General features: G+C 39.3%; 5 protein-coding genes and 1 pseudogene across 6 annotated transcripts; 4 read left to right on the top strand and 2 right to left on the bottom strand.

Annotated features, from left to right (window-relative positions):
• Positions 1-270: 270 nt before the first annotated feature.
• On the top strand, positions 271-5155 carry LOC126790199 (dihydrolipoyl dehydrogenase 2, chloroplastic-like). The gene is made up of 15 exons (XM_050516355.1): positions 271-744; positions 1391-1537; positions 1622-1756; positions 1930-2038; positions 2181-2305; positions 2730-2855; positions 2932-3012; positions 3249-3311; positions 3431-3505; positions 3607-3685; positions 3790-3890; positions 4077-4190; positions 4284-4397; positions 4533-4604; positions 4699-5155. The coding sequence occupies exons 1-15, from the start codon at positions 445-447 to the stop codon at positions 4738-4740; spliced, it is 1683 nt and encodes a 560-aa protein (XP_050372312.1). The 5' UTR covers positions 271-444; the 3' UTR covers positions 4741-5155.
• Positions 5156-5765: 610 nt separating this feature from the next.
• Positions 5766-6350, bottom strand: LOC126791411 (60S ribosomal protein L29-1-like). Its single transcript, XM_050517861.1, has 3 exons — positions 6293-6350; positions 6100-6203; positions 5766-6013 (listed from the first exon to the last, which is right to left on the bottom strand). The coding sequence occupies exons 2-3, from the start codon at positions 6199-6201 to the stop codon at positions 5933-5935; spliced, it is 183 nt and encodes a 60-aa protein (XP_050373818.1). The 5' UTR covers positions 6202-6203; positions 6293-6350; the 3' UTR covers positions 5766-5932.
• A 920-nt stretch (positions 6351-7270) lies between these two features.
• On the top strand, positions 7271-9927 carry LOC126792972 (GTP-binding protein SAR1A-like). The gene is made up of 3 exons (XM_050519502.1): positions 7271-7498; positions 7581-7712; positions 9411-9927. The coding sequence occupies exons 1-3, from the start codon at positions 7370-7372 to the stop codon at positions 9729-9731; spliced, it is 582 nt and encodes a 193-aa protein (XP_050375459.1). The 5' UTR covers positions 7271-7369; the 3' UTR covers positions 9732-9927.
• A 786-nt stretch (positions 9928-10713) lies between these two features.
• On the top strand, positions 10714-12215 carry LOC126792971 (GTP-binding protein SAR1A). Its single transcript, XM_050519501.1, has 3 exons — positions 10714-10898; positions 10999-11130; positions 11571-12215. Exons 1-3 carry the CDS (start codon positions 10770-10772, stop codon positions 11889-11891), a joined length of 582 nt encoding a protein of 193 aa, XP_050375458.1. The 5' UTR covers positions 10714-10769; the 3' UTR covers positions 11892-12215.
• A 1043-nt stretch (positions 12216-13258) lies between these two features.
• Positions 13259-14140, top strand: LOC126790053 (GTP-binding protein SAR1B-like; annotated as a pseudogene).
• A 119-nt stretch (positions 14141-14259) lies between these two features.
• LOC126790052 (calmodulin-binding transcription activator 5) lies at positions 14260-20933 on the bottom strand. Of its 2 annotated transcripts, none has more exons than XM_050516181.1 (14): positions 20782-20933; positions 20531-20635; positions 19928-20053; positions 19321-19436; positions 18914-19002; positions 18713-18758; positions 18154-18295; positions 17816-17917; positions 17656-17714; positions 16891-17304; positions 15764-16458; positions 15000-15546; positions 14603-14911; positions 14260-14529 (listed from the first exon to the last, which is right to left on the bottom strand). In XM_050516181.1, exons 2-14 carry the CDS (start codon positions 20580-20582, stop codon positions 14482-14484), a joined length of 2745 nt encoding a protein of 914 aa, XP_050372138.1. In that variant the 5' UTR covers positions 20583-20635; positions 20782-20933; the 3' UTR covers positions 14260-14481. The 2 variants fall into 2 exon arrangements, with proteins under 2 accessions (XP_050372138.1, XP_050372139.1); XM_050516182.1 differs by having other exon boundaries at positions 17656-17702.
• Between the last annotated feature and the right edge of the window lie 1299 nt (positions 20934-22232).

Raw genomic sequence — 22232 nt, 5'->3', positions numbered from 1 at the left:
TTGCAATTCATATGACGGAAAAAATACGGATAAACAAAATGCATTCGTGTGATACTAGCACAAGTCGAACACGAGCGGTTCGAACCACCTTACGGTCTGAATCCGGTCATCCTTCTTGTCAAATACCGCAAACGTTTGCCTCTTTAAATTTTCCGGGATCAATAGTAACTTCATCCCCATGCGCATTTTAGCAACCGGGCCAGGTCGGACACAAAATCAAGATATAGCAAGTGAGAAATAATAGGAAGAAAGAAAACAGAAGAAAACGGAGCCGCGCTTTGAAATCTCCGTCCCCCCTCTCTACTAACCTCTCAACTCCTCACTCCCCCCTACGGACTCTTCGAGGCTCTCCTCTTCTGATTAAACCAACACCTCATTCTCTCATCTCCTCTCACATTTCGCAGATCCATCTCTCCTTCTCTCTCTCTCTCTCTCTCTCTCAAAATGCAGGCCTCTCTTTCTCTCCCTACTCTCTCCCCCACCGTTCCCAGATCAAACTACGTCGTTCAGTCCGCCAAGCCGATCAACCTCCGCTTCTGCGGCCTCCGGCGAGAGGCCTTGGGATTCTCGTCGCTCAGCCAGTCCGGCTCGCACCGCGTCCGGCTCGCGGCGGCGTCGCGCTCGAGGAAGGTCTCGGCGGCGTTGTCCGGTAATGGAAGCGCTCCGAAGTCGTTTGATTATGACTTGCTCATCATCGGTGCCGGCGTCGGCGGCCACGGCGCTGCTCTTCACGCCGTTGAGAAGGTACGGACTCTTCACACTGAAATTGATACTTGTTTGTAATTTTTGATGAGAAATTGCGACTCTGACCTGGATTCAGCTTAATTATTAGTGATTAGTTGTTATTATTAGCTTAAACCTGATCGTAGAAACTTGAATCGTGTGTGATTATGCTTATAATGACTGTATCAACTAGAATCGGTTAAATTTATTTTTGCTTCTGCTTGCTTTATATTCGATCAGATGCGGCTAACAGTGTGCATGCAAGAATTGCATTAGTTACTAAACATGTGTAGTCGAGTGCCTTAGAATTGTTCAGAATTTGATATGAAATCGTGGCAATGACTCCCTGGGATTTAGCTTGATTGTCACTGATCAGTTGCTTTTTGTGGTTAAAATGTATCTGTATTAGCTAGAAATGGTTATTTCTTTCTGGCTTCTGCTGTTACTGTATATTATTTGTTCGATCATTTGCAGTCACATTGTGCATGCATAAATGCAACACCTTTGTAGCTTGATACTGTAAAGATTATGCATACAGTGTACTGCATGCACAAAAATGTCATACTTCTGTAGGAATTGTTGATCTATATGGTCAGCCTGCTTCTATTTTGCTTATGCCAGGTAGATCCTTTTTTGCTAATTGTGATTCTCAATGGAACAATTGCAGGGTCTGAAAACCGCCATCGTTGAGGGAGATGTGGTTGGTGGAACATGTGTTAACAGAGGATGTGTTCCATCTAAAGCTCTTCTTGCAGTTAGTGGTCGGATGCGAGAGCTTCGAAATGAACATCACTTGACGGCCTTGGGTTTGCAGGTGACACACAAAATGCATGCATTATTGTTTTGATAGTTGTGATAGACTATGTATCTTACCGTTTTTCTTTGTGCCTCATGACAGGTTTCGGCAGCTGGTTATGACAGACAGGGAGTGGCTGATCATGCTAACAATCTCGCATCAAAAATCCGTTCTAGCTTGACCAACTCAATGAAGTCGCTTGGAGTGGACATACTAACAGGGTTTGGTACAATCCTGGTAATTCATACATATGATTTTGTGGAAACTTGAACAAAAGTTCTGGTCCTCAATAAATGTAGTTTTTATCCAATGCTGAGCTTGCTAGAACATGATTATGATTACTTTGATCTATGTTATTGTTATAGCTGGATTTCTGGAAGGTAAACATTCACTATAATCAAACATTTCAGGGCCCTCAAAAGGTGAAAGTTGGAGCGTCTGACAAAGTAGTTACTGCAAAAAACATAATCATCGCTACTGGTTCTGTTCCTTTTGTTCCCAAGGGCATTGAAGTCGATGGTAAGATTATACATCTTTGTTTTCCATTTTATACAATGGTTGATGAAACCCTTTTCGTTTTTAAAGGCATGTAAATTGATTGACATGAGACCCTTGGTTACTATTTAAAGGGATAATTAGTGAATATGTAACGCACATGCAGGGAAGACCGTGATTACGAGCGACCATGCACTCAAGTTGGAGTCTGTTCCTGATTGGATTGCTATCGTTGGAAGTGGTTACATTGGTCTTGAGTTCAGTGATGTGTATACGGCACTTGGAAGTGAGGTAAGCTTTTATTTATTTTACAGTTTTATAATGAGGGGCAAAAGAAAGGAGCATATCTTCCATTTGAGGGGAACACGTTATTGTTAATGGTGACTGAGAGCCTTTAACAACAAAGCCTTGATAAAGTTACTGCATCTTTCTTTTGGTCTTCTATATATTTTCCATGGCTCTCTAAGAAATGAGGCACACTTTCCAACTGAGAGAAAGGTTTACAATTGATTTATGCCTTGAAGCAAATACAGACCTTGATCTGGTCAATCTGGCACTTCTCTTTGTGTCTTCCAGCGCAATTTTAATTAGTTTATTTGATAAATATTGTCTTCTGTATCAGATTTCTTATTTAAATTTCTTAGATATGGTTTCGTATTATTTCACAGTTATTATCTCAGAAGGCATTCTAAACTAAGCTAGTGCTATTCTGCAGGTCACTTTTATTGAAGCTTTGGATCAACTTATGCCTGGTTTTGATCCCGAGATTGGGAAGTTAGCCCAGAGGATTCTTATAAATCCACGAAGGATCGACTATCAAACTGGAGTATTTGCAAGCAAGGTAACCGGTTTTTTTTTTTGTCTATTTTCTTCTTGGTTGTCGATCAAATTTTCATGTATTCTTTGTTTTGTTATAGATTACCCCAGCAAAGGATGGGAAACCAGTCATCATTGAACTAATTGATGCAAAGACCAAGGAACCAAGAGATACTCTAGAGGTAACTAAGAGTGATTCAACTGATTTGATATATATCTGTGCCATGAACATATTTCCACCTTTTTCCGGGCTAATGTACTAGTCTGCTTGTAACCTAGTTCTGAAGTGAGATTATCTTTAGACTCCAAATTGACACCCGTGTGTTTTGCTTTTAGAACCTTGATATTTACATTCTTAGGCATAAAAGTTTATTTGTAACGAGTAAGACAATGGTTCCTGATTTTATTTCTCTCACAGGTAGATGCTGCACTAATTGCCACTGGAAGAGCCCCATTCACACAAGGTCTTGGATTGGAGAACGTATGGCATATTCACTTAGTACTTTTGTGGTTCTGAGTTATGTGTGTGTGTGTGTGTTTTTTTTTTTTCTTTTCTTTAGAATAAGTGCAGCAATAATCTTTAATATTGATGTTCTGCAGATTGATGTAGCAACACAACGTGGTTTTATTCCTGTTGATGAGCGCATGAGAGTAATAGATGCAAATGGCAAATTGGTAGATAGCTGTTTTTTTTTTAATTATTCTTTGCCCAATGTTGCGGGTTCCCTCATAAGCACAGACCCTATCAATTGTTTATAATTTAATTTTGTTTTCAGGTTCCTCACCTGTTTTGCATTGGTGATGCCAACGGCAAGATGATGCTTGCTCATGCAGCAAGTGCACAAGGCATTTCAGGTTGGTTTAGAGTAGCTAGCTTTTCTTTTATGTGGTTCACAGTTGAATCTGTCTCTCTCTCTCTCTCAAACTCAAATTGATCTTTTTCATAAATTTTCCTTCAGTGGTTGAACAAGTCACAGGAAGAGATCACGTGCTCAACCATTTGAGCATCCCTGCAGCTTGCTTCACCCATCCTGAAATCAGTATGGTTGGATTGACAGAGGCAAGTACTTTCTGTATTGCCCGTATGCATTATATGGAAAGTTTACGTTTGTTGCGAGTTTTGATATAGTACCTGGATTTACTCTCCATTTTACCTTCTGAGGATTAGTGTTGAAATATTGAATTGAGAGATCTAGTGGGTTTCTATTAACTTTCATAGTTTTTACTGAATTTTAACAATCTGCAGCCCCAAGCAAGAGAGTTGGCTGAGAAGGAGGGATTTGAAGTAAGTGTTGCGAAGACAAGTTTCAAGGCCAACACAAAGGCCCTTGCAGAAAATGAAGGAGAGGGGCTTGCAAAGGTGAATTTCTGTCTAATGCCGGCTGTCTTTTTGTTTGCTATCTGTTGTGGAAAATTGACAATCTCAATACTGCTTCTGCTTTACTTCGTGCAGATGATATACAGATCAGATAATGGAGAGATCCTTGGTGTTCATATCTTTGGACTGCATGCTGCAGACCTCATTCACGAGGCATCCAATGCAATTGCATTGGGAACACGTATTCAAGTAATCGACTGTCCTCAAGCTACTGTGTTACCCCAGAATAATGTTCACATACCTTCATTTGTAGAATTTCCTTCGGAATAATGTTTCTGTTGAATGTGTATTCGTTTTACTTACCGTGGCTCTTTGATTTTGCAGGATCTGAAACTCGCTGTCCATGCACATCCTACCTTGTCCGAAGTGCTTGATGAACTTTACAAGTCAGCAAAGGTGAGTTGAACTGTCTTACATCAAGCCACATATCTGCAGTAGTTCTTTCCTGGTATGTGTTACCCACATTGTATCTTTTCAATTCTTGGGGCAGGTGAAAGAGCATGTTTCTATCCCTCAAGCAGTTGCAGTCTAAGGTTCTCAATACTCGGTATAAATTTTGAAGATAATTTGCTTGTAATAGGGAGTGTCAACAAGTGAAACTACATCAAAGGATAGAAGAGATCAGCACACAGAGAAAAGTGGGGACTCGAGGGAACAAACAACAAACTGGATTCTAAGTTTTGTTAATTCCTTGAAGGAATACTTGTACTCATAACCGTTTCCACATGGAAGCTTGTTTCTGTAGCTTTAGACAACACTTATTCATAAGAGGCTTGGTTTGACTGGTTCTTGAAAATCCTGGTGTGCATATAAAGAGTTTATCGTTTGTCAATTTAAAGGCCCTTGGGAATTATGGCTCAAAATATCTGGGATTCTGATCTCCACCTTGGGCTGGTGTTAGCAGAAAACGTTATGTGCGGAGCGATTTAGAAATCTGGATATCAGAATTTGGCATTCTTCTATTCCGAGTTTTTTTAAAAAAATTTGGTTGTCGTGTGGTTTGAGTAATATGTTGCTCCTACTTTAGAAATCATCACAAACAGCAAGTCTGAAAGAGATTACACACTACTTAATTCTCAATACATGTCAACCATAACTAAAAATCTCAACAAAAGCTCACGTATAGATTACCATTCTGATGATACACGTCCTACAGAAAAGCAATTGAAGATAAGTGTATAGACTAATTCATTTTCTTCAACACTAAACCCAATAATATCAACCTTCCTATAGCTCGGACATATAACACCATGTCAAGCGAGAACGAATCACAATGGAATCACTACTCATCCCCACACTGGAGTGCATTTGCGATCAACTCTCATCATAAATTGGCCAAAACAATGAACTTGCCAACTTACCACAACGACTAGCCCCGCCACAAAAACCCCAGACATGCCACAACTAAACTCGAATGGCAATCAACCTTTCTAAATATCAATAAAAACCAATCACATTCCCACATATGCAGTTTAGCCAACCAAATAGAAATCACTACCCCATTCATATTATTTAACTGCAATGAATAAAAATAACCAAGCATCAAGAGGAACAGAATTAACCAAAAAGCTTCAACATCTTTAGCATATAAAACGGAGTTCAGCTCCCCACATAAAATCCCAGAACAGTACCATTAAAGTATTCTGAAACAAGTTCAAATCAAAATAAAACCCTAATCAAAAGAGAACCCGAAGAGCTTCATCATCACTAGGCAAGGTCATGCCCTACTCCTCAGCAGACTCTTCGGTCTTGGTGTTGTTGTGCTTCCTGGCGTACCTCTGGTTCCTCAGAAACTTGGGATCCATCTGAACCCAAAATTACACATTAATAAATAAATTGAACCAAAAAGAACAATATTGAAGAAGGATGAAGGGAAGAAGGGAAAGCTTACCCCCTTGGTGGACGTGTGGCGGTGCCTCTGGGGCTTCTTGATGCCATTCCTGTGGGCCTTGCGGGACTGGTTGTGAGCTGTGTGATTCTTTGACTTGGCCATGTCTGCGATCCAAAACACAAATTAGAACCCGAAATGAAGAAGAGAGCAAGACTAGAGATCAAGATGAGAGAAAGGGAAAGGCGGAACGAACCCAAAAGAGTGTGAGACCTGCTCGATTAGGGTTCTTCTTCTACCTTCTTCTCTTTTGGCGGAGCAAAACGAGAAGGTGAGGCTTTATATTTGAGTGAAACCCTAGGGGCAGCGGCCAATGTCCAATCTACCCTTTTACCGACTTGAGGAATTGGGCTCGGGTTGGGCACGGTTCAGAGGTCGGTCTCGTCGGGTTTTTATGTGGGTCACATTCCAATTGTTTTCTACAAAACATTTTTCTTTTCAAAGTGATTATTTTCCGACATTTTTTGATAAAATAAATACACTTGTTTTACATCGGTTGATTGATTTTTCTTATATTTCTAATATTTAGAGAAATTTTGAAGTTTTAGATTGATATGTCACGTTCATATTTCATACTTTCATCATGTGAATATACTAATATATATATATATGTGTGTGTGTGTTTCACATTATGTGCATCTCACTTTATACAATTTCATGCTTTTTAGTAATACCATTCTTCTCCTCCAAATTAACTTCTTCTAACCGAATAATGTTTAGTTTGATATAAGTGGCAAAACTTACACAGTTATATATAGATGTATGGTTTTTATGCATGCTACCATCATCACATAAACGACATGTTACATTAACGGCTCGTATTCTGCACATTGCAAGTAAGATATTACAAACGCAATGCATCTTACCCATGGTCCAACAAACTAGGTACATATTCAAAGTTCAAGACTTGATATGACAACAAAATAAGTCGGAAGATTTCTTCCCAAAACCATGATTTACCACTTCTATCATTTTTGGCAAAAACCAAAATAATGACCAGAGTAAAAATTTCCCGTCTAGCATTTACTGCCAAAAATGGTCGAAAGTCAAAAACGACAGGCAGGCATGGCAATTACAGCGAGAGAAATTGGATGTTTCTCAAATAAAAAAAAGTAAAACATAATTATTATTATATGATGGCACAACAAGATTGAAAAAATTGATCACATTCTTCTTCTTCTTCTTTCTCTTCTTCTTGTTCACTGTCACACCGAACAAACGACAAGATTGGATCGCAGAGCGATTAGGGATTCTCCGATCTGGTCTCCCGGAAATGTTCCTGTTCGACTGGTTCTACGGCGTCCTCGCATCCCTCGGCCTCTGGCAGAAGGAGGCCAAGATTCTCTTCCTCGGCCTCGATAACGCCGGCAAGACCACCCTCCTCCACATGTTGAAGGACGAGGTTCGTTTTCTCTCTATATTTTGATTCTGTGATTGTGATCTGGATTTGGTGATTGACTGTTGCTGATTCGGTGTGGTTGCAGAGACTAGTGCAGCACCAGCCGACGCAGCATCCGACGTCGGAGGAATTGAGCATCGGCAAGATTAAGTTCAAGGCTTTTGATTTGGGCGGACACCAGATCGCTCGCCGAGTCTGGAAGGATTACTACGCTAAGGTCTTTTCTTTATTGCTTGTTTCGATTTGATGTGCTGAGATGTGATCTGCTATTTGCTTTCTGTGAGTCTGATATGTGGATTGTGAGCTGTTTGTTCTACTTGAGTGCTATATTTCCTGTCGAAATGGTAAAATGATCATTGTTTTATCGCATTTCGTGGTGATCTTTCTGTACATGTTGATGTAGTTGTGTTGGCTTCACTGTGCTCTTTGATTCGGAAGGCCTTTAGATGCTAGAGTTTATGACTTTTGTAATGGATTTTAAAACTTTCTTGAGTTCTTCTGTATTTTGCAGTTTCTGTTTTCTATGTTCCATCTTTGAACTTGGGATTTTGAATTCTGCATATATTTTTACCCAACCATTTGTTTTGACGTTTAGTATATGATCAAGCCAAAGCATGCATGAATGATTGGGTTCATTGCTTAGCGATGTTGGTTTACTAAGCTAAGGCCTTTTTTCCAATTCTTCTTCCTTTTGACTTTCGATCAGTCTTGGATTTGTTAAACTAGGTGTCTCAAAGTTGATGTATTACAACTTTCAGCTCAAGTATGATCTGCACAAAAGCACATTGGTTGCTCTAAGCTTCAAAATTGTAGTTTGTTGGTAGCTTACTTTAAGTCGTGAATCACAGTTTTACATTTTCCCCTGGCGTGTCACTTATTTTAATTACAGAACCTCAATAGTATATAGAGTCTGGATGGACTCCAACCTAGTAACTGGTTGTTCAAACTTTCTTTCTCTATGTTTGTGTCTGTGCTTATGAATGAGCTCAGGTTCTGGTATTCTGGTATGTTGATGTGTAGTTGAGCATCTGACCTTTGGTTCCTAATATGCATACATTTCTAGCTTGACTTTGGTTGGTGTTCTGTGGATTTAATATTGTTGTATGTTAGGGTGATTATCCTAGATAAAATTTCCTTCTATTTCACTGGTTTAAGTGGATGTATTGTTGAGAGCACCATAGTCAGTTTCCCTGTAGTTGTTATACCAGTCTCTTTACATAAGGTGCTAGCTATAGAAATCCACAAGTATTTGGGAATGAGGTTTGGGGCAACAGTTGATGGCTTATTCTCTTGTTAGATATCTGGGTGCATAATAAGAAAGAATCTTTTTGAGACAATTGTTGTATTACATTCAGAAGAGAACAAACAGTTTGGTTCAATTTGGATTCCAAAGCACATTAAATTGCTGTTCTTTCTTTCGTTTCTTCCGGTCTTTCCTTAAACAAGGAAAGAGTAAGTCATTGTCCTGTGCACATAGAATGATGCAAAAGATCACATCACGGTGTATCTGGTATTTGCATGTTTCTTTGTTTTGCTTCGTTTTTCTTTTGGTGCTTTTATTTAATTCATTCTAACTCTTAGAGATCTGGAGTACTGGATCATCGAGAAAACTGCAGAAGCTTACTAGAATATAATTCATAAGAAACTAGTGCTCGGTAATTACCAATTTGCCCCCATGTTTACTAGAATCTGTACTGAGTTCTTTTTGGGATGGCATACTAACTTCTGCACATTTCCAGCAAAAAGATCTTGATATGAAGTCATATGGTTGCACTAAGTTCTTGTGTTCTGTTTGTCCTGATGCCTCAGTGGTCCATATTGTTGACGTTAGTTATTGTAAAATTTAGGTATACAAGTTTCATCATGCGGAAGGAAATAAATTATGCATATTTACTGGTTTTGCTGTTGTTAACAGGTGGATGCAGTAGTTTACTTGGTTGATGCTTATGATAAAGATCGGTTTGCAGAGTCAAAGAAGGAGCTGGATGCACTCCTTTCAGATGAAAGTCTGGCAACTGTTCCATTTCTTGTGCTGGGCAACAAGATTGACATCCCCTATGCGGCTTCAGAAGATGAGCTGCGCTACCATCTGGGACTGACCAATTTCACAACTGGCAAGGGAAAAGTGAATCTTGCGGATTCTAGTGTTCGGCCCCTTGAGGTCTTCATGTGCAGTATCGTCCGCAAGATGGGGTATGGTGATGGCTTCAAATGGGTCTCCCAGTATATCAAATAGAGGGTAGAGTAAGTAGGAAGATAACATTTTGGTTCAGTACTTGTGTGGTATATTCCCTGCCAATTGTAGTGTCTGACCACAATTATAATTGAAGAGGAATTTGTTGCTTTGTTTTGATCACAATTGAAGGATTGACAACTATCATAGTATGTGATTCGTTTTGCAATGTTCATTTCAGATATTTGCTATTCTAGAACACAGCGGAGTGTGCTTATTTTTCTGATAAGTTCTCTTTTCAATGATTGCTTTCAGATTTTGAATACAATCTTTTCTCATTTAGCCGCACCCAGTTTTCCCTTTTCATTACAGATTTGTTCTGTTTCTATTGGCATGCTGAACTTGTTGTGATCAATCTTCCATCCAAACTCAAATTCACAGCTGATACGTAGAATTGAAAATTTTTGGGTAATAGTCGATGAGTCGAACTTAGAATCCTGAGACAAGTAGCAGCTTAAGTATAGGTCCTCCGGTATCTGAATCTGATGTTTTTCACAAGCTGGAGTTCGAACCCATGCAACGTCGGCTTCACTACTTGTATCAATCGAGTTCGAGTTCGAATTAAAATATTGAAATCTGATCGATTAATAATTGATAAATCCAAATGCATATGAGCATGATTCGAGTCCAGAGCATAAGAGCTGGGACGGACACGAACCAACAAAGTCGCCCAATTTTGCCGAGTTTAAACGAGCCGTCATCATAGCACGATGTCTCCTTCGCTCGACACGTGTATAAATCCAGGACACCAGTTTTCCCAATTCCAATGGCTGGCAAAACATAGAAAAAAGCTACTGACGCGTACCAGCCACTGAAGCCTCTCCACCTAGGATCCGCCCTTTCCGACCTGCAATTCCCAGTCACCCGTCCCTCTCCACCGGCTCCACGTCCTCTCCAAACCCCTCACTCCACCTACCACACCAGTCTCCCTCTCCCACCCTATATATCCCCGGAAAATCTTTCAAATAATTCCCGACTCTTCCCCGTCGCTTTTGAAGTTGAGATTGAAATCAAGATCAAAATCAAAGAAGAAGAAGAAGAATGTTTCTGGTGGATTGGTTCTACGGCGTGCTGGCATCCCTAGGACTGTGGCAGAAGGAAGCTAAGATCTTGTTCTTGGGCCTCGATAACGCCGGAAAGACCACCTTGCTTCACATGCTCAAAGATGAGGTACGCTTCTTTCTCTGTCTTCCAATTGAGTTAAACGGCCTCGTTTTGGGCTTGGATTGAAGCTTTTTAGGGTTTTGCGTTTGATTGTTGACATTTGCAGAGACTAGTTCAGCACCAACCGACTCAGTACCCGACCTCCGAGGAGTTGAGCATAGGCAAGATTAAGTTCAAGGCTTTCGATTTGGGTGGGCATCAGATCGCTCGCAGAGTCTGGAAGGACTACTACGCCAAGGTTGTTTAATCACTCTTTAAACTAGTCTAATATTCATTCGTGTTGCTTGTGATTTGCTAATTTAGTGTTTTCGATTCGAGTTCGTGCTTTTAAATAGCGCGCTATGTTGTTTTAGACGATTTGCTAGGTTATGAGAACTATAGATTTCACTGATCATGTGTTTGTGTGACTGTGAAAGAGTAGAGGAGTATAGAAACAAAGATTCTAGGTGTGACGTATGATGAAATTCTTGTTAATTTCGACTGCTAGTGCTTGAATTTGTAGTTAGAAGCTGCGTTGTCACAGTCGAGGATTTGGTTGATGTGATTATTATAATGCAAATTGGTAGTCATTCCTAAACGAGCATCCAAAGGGGGTTTGGTTAAGATATATGATTTGTTTGTTGTCTTATGTGATGAGCATGGACTGATGGATGTTTGTGATTTTTTCGGATTGTGTAGGTAGATGCTGTTGTCTACCTGGTTGATGCTTTCGACAAGGAGAGATTTGCAGAGTCGAAGAAGGAGCTCGACGCTCTTCTGTCTGATGAGTCACTGGCCACTGTCCCGTTTCTTATCTTGGGGAACAAGATTGACTTGCCCTATGCTGCTTCGGAGGATGAGCTGCGTTATCATATGGGCCTGACCAACTTCACAACTGGAAAGGGGAAGGTCAATCTGGCAGATTCCAATGTCCGCCCGCTGGAGGTGTTTATGTGCAGCATTGTCCGCAAGATGGGCTATGGCGAGGGGTTCAAGTGGGTTTCTCAATACATCAAGTAGGCAAGTGAATGGGGTAAAGCAGCTGGATGGGGGCGATTGAGATGGTAGTTTTCCTACCAACAAGATGCACTCTTCCGTAATTCAATGTTTTTCTATTTTCTATGCATAAGCTCATGTAAAGTGGATAGGTTACCTTATTGGGCTTTATGCTCTTCAAATTTAGGTTGCTTTTTCCTTTTCTTTTCTTTTGGCTTCAGGTTGCACAAGTTGCACTAGTAAAAGTAGTAACTAGTGAGAAGTTAGTTTTCTTATGTAATTTGCAGTACTAGATTGTATACTCTGCCTCATTTTCCTATGCAGCGATATGTATATTGCATTCCTTGATATCCTTCCTGGTCGTTAGTGTCTATTGAGAAACCGCACCATTTTCTGGTTCGACAATTCTACCTTAATTAACAGGACATCCATTTTCCAGATGTGGTAAGCTTGAATTGAAGATTCAACATCCCTTTGCTGTCGACTTGAATAGTATTGGTTAGCTGTAATTTGTGCTGTATCCTTCACCTTTTGTGTTGGGTATAAAGGTGGGCATAAAGAGTGAAGCTCTTGTCATTTACCCTTCTGGGTTTCATTGTTCATAGAACTTCTGGTGATACCAAAATCTATCACCGAATGCTCAATACATACTCATCACGGGTGTTAAAGCTAATACGCAAAGCAGTCCTTCATTCTGTGTTGAGCAAAATTCAGTTAGCAGTCCTGCATTTTGCCCTTGATCTTTATTATCTACGTACAGTTCATCTCAGAGCTGATTCATCTAAACTGTGCATTGTTTTCCCTCCCTAAATTTAATTACGGAATGCTAGAGTCTTTCAATTTCACAGACTGGCAAACCTTGTACAACACACGTTTACGTTAAGTATATAGGTTTGACTTAAGCAAGTGCGATATAAATGAGAAGTAGGAGACGTGGGAGATCAATCGAGTGTCTCTGTTAAATGCTTCGAATTTATCAAAGATTTCTTACATGTCAAACCCAGCACAAGGAGGAAGAGTACTGGTCTCTCAAATTTGCATCACCTGGTGAGGATAGTATATGCTAAAGTCCAGATAGTGAGATATAACCGCATTGATTGAAATTACAATCTAAAATTTGCTTCAGCTTTTTAGGATGAATAAATTTGCTTCAGCTAGAAAAGAGTCTAACCAACTTCTTCAAATAAAATATTTATATATATAAAAAAATAGCATTGTTGAACATATCCAACTCGTTATAGGTTTCTTGCTTCTGAAGGTATATCCTATTGGTTTGTGTATAAAGTCTCCTCGTGTTCAGAAACTCTCATTAAATTTGTATCAGACTTTCGATCGCTTAACCGCATACTCTATTAGGTTCGAGCTTATTGATCCATACTTCTCCCAAAAACATGTTTCTTCTGGATTGGTTTTACGGAATTCTCCGGTCCTTGGGGCTATGGCATAAAGACGCTAGGATTTGTTTCTTAGGTCTTGATAATGCCGGAAAGACCACTTTGCTCAACATGCTCAGATTTGGGGTATGTGCTTCCTCACTCTATCTTCATCCATATAGTTTCATTTTTTTTTTCTTAGTTATATTCTGCATTGTTTTGGTATTGAAGTTATGCTTGTTCAATTGCAGACCTTGATGCAAAGTGCACCGACTCAGCAACCAACCAAAGATGAGTTTGCAATAGGCGCTGTTAGCTTCACTGCCTTTGATTTGGGCGGGCACCAGTCAGCTCGCAGAGTCTGGAAGGACTACTATGCCGAGGTGTGTAAATTTTCACGAGTATTAGTTGTTGCATGTTATATCAGTTAATGTGAATGTGTTCATACAGACACTAATTGTTCATCTTTCTCTGTTTAGCTGAGTGCTGTAGTCTTCATAATTGATGCTAGTGACAGGGATAGATTTGCAGAGTCGAAAAGGGAGCTTGACGCCCTTCTCTCCGACGAGTCACTGTCAAGAATACCGTTTCTTATATTGGGGAACAAGATTGACAAATCTTGTGCCGTTTCTGAGGATGCGCTGCGTTATTATCTCGGCCTGACCAACTTCACAACTGGTAAGGGGAAGGTCAAGATATCCGATCCCTATATCCGCCCCATCGAGGTGTTCATGTGCAGCATTGCCCGCAGGATGGGGTATCGTGAAGGATTCGAATGGCTTTCTCAGTATCTCTAGTAGGCAAAGGAATGGCATACCTAGAAGCAGAGGTGCTCATCTATAGTTAACAGATCGCCTCACATCCAAACCGAACGTTGTAGATAGGTAGTTGTGTCCATGTATTGTCATCTATTTTGCAGAACTAAGAAATATTTAGCCTGACCAATCTATCTCTAATCTATAGAGTAATGTGTAGCGTGTTGAAGCAACAGACAGACTCCGTAATATTAAAAACAAGAATAGTACTAACGTTAACATGAACATCAAAAACCATGATCCAGTGTTAAAGTACTGACCCCGTAATGGCGTAATGAACTATGATCCGCCAAATACTTTTAAACGATCTGAAGGGATCAAAATACTCCAAGCTAATCCCATCCTAGACATCTACAAAATGTACATGCTAGACACAGTACAGAACTCCACCACGGCTGTTATCGTTTGCCTTCAAAGTTACAGAGTTTATCCATGCATGCTATTTTCAGGGTCGAGAAAATCATCAAATTCATTCTGCAGAAGATAATTATTTGTTTGGTTAATATATCTTTAGGTTAGGTAAAAGAGTTCCAGCTAGATCACTCACCTTTGCTTCATTATGGGCCAACTTCATCCTACTATATTCTTGCTGTGCTTGTTTGGAGCGGAACATTGCCTGAACTCGCACCACTGATCTCTCAACGCGTTCTTCAGCTTGTTTTCGGCTGTTTCGGTAGAAGTCCTCTTCCGTATCACTTTGCTGGTTGTCATCCACAATAGCTTGCATGGGATCAACCTGAAGGCCCCGAAGCCCTTTCCGTTTTAAGCGCCACCGCAAAACAGCTTTCTCAAGCACTCCGACTCCCCAAAGAATTTTGTGGTACTGCTTCCGCGTTTGGAAGGCTCGAAAAGCAGCCTGTACAAAGAAAATGTAACCTTGTGGTTCAGACTAGCTATGTTAACTTGCAACTATACCAACAAGAAAGTAAGGGAAGGAAGCTTACTTGAATTTTGACAGCTTGACGGCGCATATTAAGGAACTCTTGACGCATCTTCCATGTACGAAACCTATATTGAATGCGGGCAGCAGCTGCCAACTTTTTCCGTGTATCATAGTGGCGAAATGCATGTTGAATCTTCAATGCTGCAATTATACTTCGTGCTTCATCCTCAGGTGTGGAAGATTGAACTGCTTTAGTCTTTAATTTTAGTGAGTTCTCCCTGAAGGCAGCTTGTATTCGTGCTGCTGCATCAGCAGCTGTCCGATAGGCTGTTAAAGTATCTTTCAGATACAGGTCTTCCTCACTGAGACTCTCAGAGTTCCCATAACAATTTGTCTCAGTTTGAAGGGAGCCGCTAATATTTCCAGCAACACTCATTTCCTTAAATTGTTGTACCAAAGCCTTTTCTGAAAGATACGCTGCTAAGCCATCATAACCCTGCATGGATGCAAGATCAGCAGCATTGCAACCACCAGGATTTGCTGAAGTGGGGTCCGTGACCAAGTTTGGCTTTGCCCCTGCAGATAAAATAACTGCAACCATTTTTTCCCTGTGCAAAGGATTGTCTTATTACCAGAAGTAAAACAAATATTCTAAATCTCATCACATAATGCATGCAAAATAATGATATTAGCACATTACTAACTTCAATTGGATGTATTTCAACCAACTTGCACAAATTCAGTAAAGCCAACAAAAGAACTGTTCGTGTAAAGCCAAGATATGATATTTCCTGATTAACAAAAGAAAGAACGAAAAAAGCATACCTTCCATGATATGCTGCCCAATGAAGGGCAGTCCATCCACGTCTATCACGAAAGTCTAATGACAAGCCAGACCATGAGAACAATCGAACAGCCCATGTATAATCAAGAATAGCACATAAGTGGATTACTCCTTGACCGTGACCATCATATTCTTTGGTTTTAGAGCTGTCAAGAACTTTCTCCAACAGCCAATCTTTTAGTCTGTTCTTCAAAATGAGTTCAAACAAACTATCCCTTGCCAGTGGTAAAGGAGTATTGTTGTCTTCAATCGTCTTGATCAAATACCGCCAGCTATTTGATATATGAGAAGTTCTATGGGAAAACTTCTTGGCTTCTTTGAGGGTATATGGTGATACTTTACTAGATACAATGCTCAAGCTTTTAGATGATGCGAAAAGCAGATTAGCAAGCCGCATCTGTAATTGGAACTCTTCCCATTTGTTCTCTTCTGAAGGAACTACTGAGTTACTCATAACAGGAGACCGATATTCAAAATTTAGTACTTGGCTGATGGGTTTATGACCATCAAGACTAATAAAAAGGTTCACTAGTCCGGGCGCATGTGGTGGTAGAAAACATCGATAAACACCAACCTGAACAAATTCGGCAGGAATACATACATCGCCACATATGCAAAGTAGATTGGACTTTGCAAGATCTAAAAAATCTTGATGAAAGAACCCAGTGATCAAAATCTGCAAGAAATTCTAGTTAGTGGCTAGGGAATAGATACTGAATACAGTTTGATTTCTTAACTATCTTAAAGGGCAAAGGTTAAGAAATGATATAATTTTTTAAGATTGCTTTGCAGTTTAAAATTTCTTCTGTCACTGTCGATGTATCAAAATAATCCTCTATCCTTGAGACACTGTTAAGTTTAATATTTCTGTTAACCATTAATATTGAAATGACATATGACTATTACAATGAAAGAATGAAAGAATGAAATTTCCCTTCTTCAATGAAGTAATTGTCGCCCTGAACGGTTACTAAGTATCTGAGTAGAAGAACTCATTAAGGCCATGAAACCTATGCCGGCCGTACTCATTGTTTTTTAGGAAAAACAAATTTTAAATCAATACCACAATGACCGCTATGCAATATTGGGTATGAAACAGAGGTAATACCTTTGTTTTCTCATTTGAGAAAGCCCACGCAGGTGAAACATCGGTTATGATAAATATTTGCACAGGAACAGAAGATTGAACATATTCCATTGGTGGAGAATCAAATGAACTCTGAGCAGCTAAATATGAGGAATCAAGCACTGGATCATCCACTGAACCAGGAGAGTCGGTCATAATCTGATTTATCCACCTCCCAAAACTGTCCTGACTACGCAATCCATTGCCTGAAATGTTCGGGGAATCACAGGGCCCCTTTACAACAGAATCTCTTCTCAGGGCATTTGAATTCACCACACCCTCCAATGTCCGAACATAATTACTGTCAGGAAGATCACAATGAATGTTGCCTGTCCTCGCATTTGGATTCAGTAAATTGCCAAAAGAAGTTTCTTCAGCTGCGAAACCGCAGGTTCGCTACAAAGGCAGTTTATTAAAGTTATTACATCACAGTTCATAAGACCACTGAAACCTAAGCACATATAAACACAATTCACGATATTATCAAAATCTGTATAAAATACTCCAAACTCGAAGTAGAAAAACATTCTATCAGTAAAATGGGTTTATATATAGCTTATTGAATTTTATACAAGAGAAGTCAGAGAATACAACATTTATACCATAAAATATGGCAGGTAACAACAAGTATCTCATTGTGAGGAAAAGGTTCTTCTTTGTGTAAAAGACTCACGGGAGAAGTTATGCCAACACAAATGAAGACATAAGAAAGAACAAAACATTCTGAAATTGAATGTTAACACTTACACCGCTTATGGCTCCATTTCCTACAAGTTGGTTCTGCTGGTCAAAACCTGAAATTTTGTCTGGTATTCCAGACCCCCACCAAAAGAAATATATAAGAGAGAACAATCGTTAATGCTTTCCTCATTCTGGTTTTATCAATAATTGTTTTCTAGTCACTTACCTCCTTTGGAGTCATATGTAACCAAAAGCTCATCCCATTCAAGTGTATTGATATCATGGAGCCTTTGTTCATGATTATTAACAGTCAGACCGCTACCAGGCTCTGTTAAACATCAAAGAATCAAGGGTGAAAAGCTTGCGGTATCCCATTTTAAGTATAAAATAATAAAATCAGTCTTTACTATGCTAGTATAATGAATTGTTATAGTGGAGGAGTGAAAAAGGTAAATATATTTCTTCTATCTTGCTTTGTACAAGGTTTGCTGAAATGGACCAGATTAATAATTTTAAAAATACATACATATGCAATAAACTTGCAGAAAATGCATCTATGTTCACCTAGAATTTCATTTTCACCACCATAATATGAACTTTTAGCACCGGAATCAAGTTCTTCTGATAGTCGCCAAGGTGCAGATGGATCAGAGACAGAACTAGAATTTGAATTGGAATTCATTGGTGTCGCTGGAGAACCTTGCACCTGTATCAAAAACCAAACCAACATAAGGTCAGAAGCTAGCTGATTACTGAAAACAATGGCACAAGAATTTGTTTTAGAGAGTGCTAGGTTCTACCACTTAAGAAGTATACCACATTCTCACTTTTCTATCATTAACTAAATGAATGAAATATATTAAATAGAGGCATCTCCCGAAGCAATTTGTCAGAAGCACCTGCAATAGAATTAGTGGAATAGATTGTAGCAAGAGTGTGTAGTGTTTATGAAGTGCATCTGTTACGATTAAGTCAATTGCTTTAAAACAAGTGCAAACTCAAAATTGCTGATAACTAAGGATACAGTACACTTGATCATTCATGCCCTGATCAAATTTCTAAACTTTGTTCATCCAGAAACATTACATAAAGTAAAGAAGAGTTGACAAGCTAAAACAACTACCTCCTGTGTTTCACGGTAATGAACAAGGACTATGTGTTCTAGACTCCTGCAATAGAATTAATAACAAAACTCTTGGTCAGGTTATTCTCAGAGAGAGAGAGAGAGAGAGAGAGAGAGAGAGAGAAAGAGAGAGAATTTTGCTTTTCATGAAAAAAATGGTACAGAAAAAATGAATCCATGTAAAGTGTAACTATGACATACTTGTCAAGTAACCAATAACACCTCCGGACAAAGGTTGGGCTATCCTCACCATGGGCATAGTATACATGAATTCTTTCTTCATTACCAACCTGAACCATGGAAAGAAAAAGCAAAAAATATGTAGGAGTTATGTATAACAATAATTATTGCGTTGATAACTGAGCTACTATACTAAAAACCCTTAGACCCGCTTCACGGACCCGGTATCAAAAACTGGTCCTCCTAAAGGACCCTGTATATAGCAGGTTAGGTACCATGACAGGGTCTGAACTCCAGACCACATGGGAGCGAATCATCAGCTTGGTATAAACTACTAAAAACCTTGCTGGTAACTACAAAAGATAAGCTGATAGCATAAATAAATAACACCTCAAAGGAGAAAAAGTCAATGTTAAAGGAAAACTCACTTTCAAGTGTTCATGAGCTTCTTTGACTGTCTTTCCATCTTTTTTCTTTTTCCAGTTATGACCATCTTTCCTGAAGTTTCTAAGCATCTTACGATCAAACAATACAATGGTGCCATCTGTTACATCAAAAACCAAACAATGTCCTCAGTATTATTCATGATTTACAGTCAAAATTAACACCAGCAGAAGTTTAGAGCACCCAAAAAGACATGGGAATTTTTTTTTTTTCTCATATCTTCAACTAGAAGAAGTAAGAGGTATGAAAATGATTGCCTATTACCAACGAAAGCACCACATCTGCCTGCCCTCAATGCATAAATACTCAAAAAATGCATTTCATCCCAAGTTATACACAGATGGTATACTTATAATTCTCCTACTTGTAAAATCATTAAGAATTTGAAATAAGCTGTTGAAAGATTTAACATTTTTCAAAGGGATATAGGAAGGCTAGTACTGAAATAGTTGTAAGCTTCACCATGATGAATGAATAATATTATGAGACGTTGGTCGAATCACATCAGGGTGAATTTGGGGTTGGGAGCCGGAACACTACAATTACCCATGAAATATATCTAGGGCACAATAAATGTAACAGAAACTTTACTTGGAGGCAAGTTCACTGGCTTGACATGGATGGTGAAATACTTGTAATTATAGAGTATCGCATGAATTTCATTTGGGCGGAGCCATCTCCCTCTGGCTTCCTCCATCATAGTGTCGACATCCAAATCTGTGCACAAAACAAGATCACAAGAAAAATAAGCAACAGAACTCACACCTTGACATATACATAATCTGATGAAGATATCAAACACATATGTAGTGCTGCAAGAAAGAGCAAAGGTATGCAAAGAAAACATGAAAATTCAGCACAGCAAAACCAATTCGAATTAAATCATCTACATGACATCACCAAACTATATTATATATATATCAGACAAATATGATACACCATTCATTCATACTACCAACATTCCTAAGCATGAATTTCACTCCTGAGTTTATTAAATGCACTTCAAAGTTTAATCTTTGTACAACTAAATCACTGAAACAAAACTAATTATATATTACTCTAGTTCATTGCCTTCAATAATCAAACCAATCATTCTATGTAGAACACCAAATTCCACATACACACACACACACACACACAGAGAACAAAGCACCAATCTTTATTTCACAAAAAACACAAGACTTCCATCCGTACCTTGCATTGTATGAAATCCATGAATCTCCGAACCCACAACCGGTCTGTCCATCTCCTCAAAGCTCAAAACTTTAACTCTTACTCAAACCTTAAACCCATAAAAACCTACACCCAGATAGAAATTCAGTCTATGAAAACTTTAAAAACATCTCAAAAAATCCAAACTTTACATATGGGCTTGGATTAATTCATATTGAAAACGATCGCAATCAAATGAAAACATCAAAGGGTCTCCGGAACTAGAAACTGACCTGATGAAAAAGCGGGAGCTGGAAAAGAGAGAAGAGAGAGCTCTGAGACAGTGTGGGAGCTTCAACAACTCTATGATTGCACGAAATAGAAAAGAAATAGGGAAGGGAGTAGGAGCTGACACAATAAAAAATTGACAATGAAAAACGCTTGAAATTTCCAAACCCAATAAAGGTTGAGACTTTTCGCTTTTAACGAAGTTTAACCATTTATAAAACTAGTAGATACAGAGCAGGACAGATCTCGTTGGTCAAATGGTCAGTGTAAATTCAGTGCGGGCTACTCTGTACCGCGTCACAGGATAACAATCCTACGGTGACGGATTAGTTGACCGTCCCACAAGACCGACTTTAGGTTGCGAGGGGTATGTGTCTAAGGAATAACACGATTAGTTGAAAGTTCAAACACAATTAGTTCGAGAGGACAGGATTACTGAGAATTAACATACAAAGTTGGGAGCGTTTAGGAGTTTCGAACTACAAAGTTAACGAAAATTTTAAATTATACTAGCTCCAACTTCTAACTCCTAACTAAACTATTTCTCACTCGCTATTTGAGCTAACGTTTCCTAACCGATATTCAATAAATTATTCTAGTCGAGTCATATCTTGATAGTGGTATAGGATCCCTAGCCTTTTCCTTATTTTTGTCATATACGTGCATGCATTTGTTGCCGTTTATGCCGGTGTGATCAAGGGCTACATGGTAGTTTGATTGTAAAAGAATATTTATGACTTATTTGGTTGGTAGAATATAAGTTGGCGACGATCCGATGGCGCCGTAGTACATCTTCTTTTGACTATCAAATTTGAAAATGAAGAAGTGGATGATCAGGTAGTCGTTCTAACATTGAAAGTAAGGAAGTTCTTGGGGTCGTTTCTTTCACACGGGCCGACGTCGTAGAAGGTAGCATGATGCATCATATCCATGGTGATGGTACTACGTACTAGGTTAAGTGAGGTCTCGGTGTCTGCTTGTGTCACAACTAGCAGCGGCCAGTGCGTGGGTTCATCAGGGACGTCGAAGAGCACTGAGCACTTGATCGATCAAAACGCGACAAGCAGTGATGAAAAGCCAAACGTGATCGTTTTCCACAGGCCCCGATCAGATTCTCTCATCACTTCATCAGTGTCACTCACTTCAGAGTTCAGACTTAAATTCAGAGAGAACAGGGAAAGCATGGATGGATTATTGATTCCATTTAGCATTTGACACCTGCAGTTACGGACCCATGTATATAATCATCGATCAAATCATCGATCAGGTCTTTCTTTCTTTATTTGTTTCATATGGTCATATATCACCGGCCACCACAATCAGTCCTTCAGTGCATGACATGATAATGGCTTCGATCGCTTTAAACATGCAACCCGCAAACACAATGATCAAGATGTATGGTTTATTCACTTTCATACTGTTGTAGTTCGAATGATGACACACCATGTACATTACT

Source organism: Argentina anserina, chromosome 4 (genome assembly GCF_933775445.1).
Source record: "Argentina anserina chromosome 4, drPotAnse1.1, whole genome shotgun sequence".
Classification (NCBI taxonomy): Eukaryota; Viridiplantae; Streptophyta; class Magnoliopsida; order Rosales; family Rosaceae; genus Argentina; species Argentina anserina.
The sequence above is the reverse complement of the archived record's forward strand: the minus strand, read 5'-3'. Positions and strand labels throughout refer to the sequence as shown.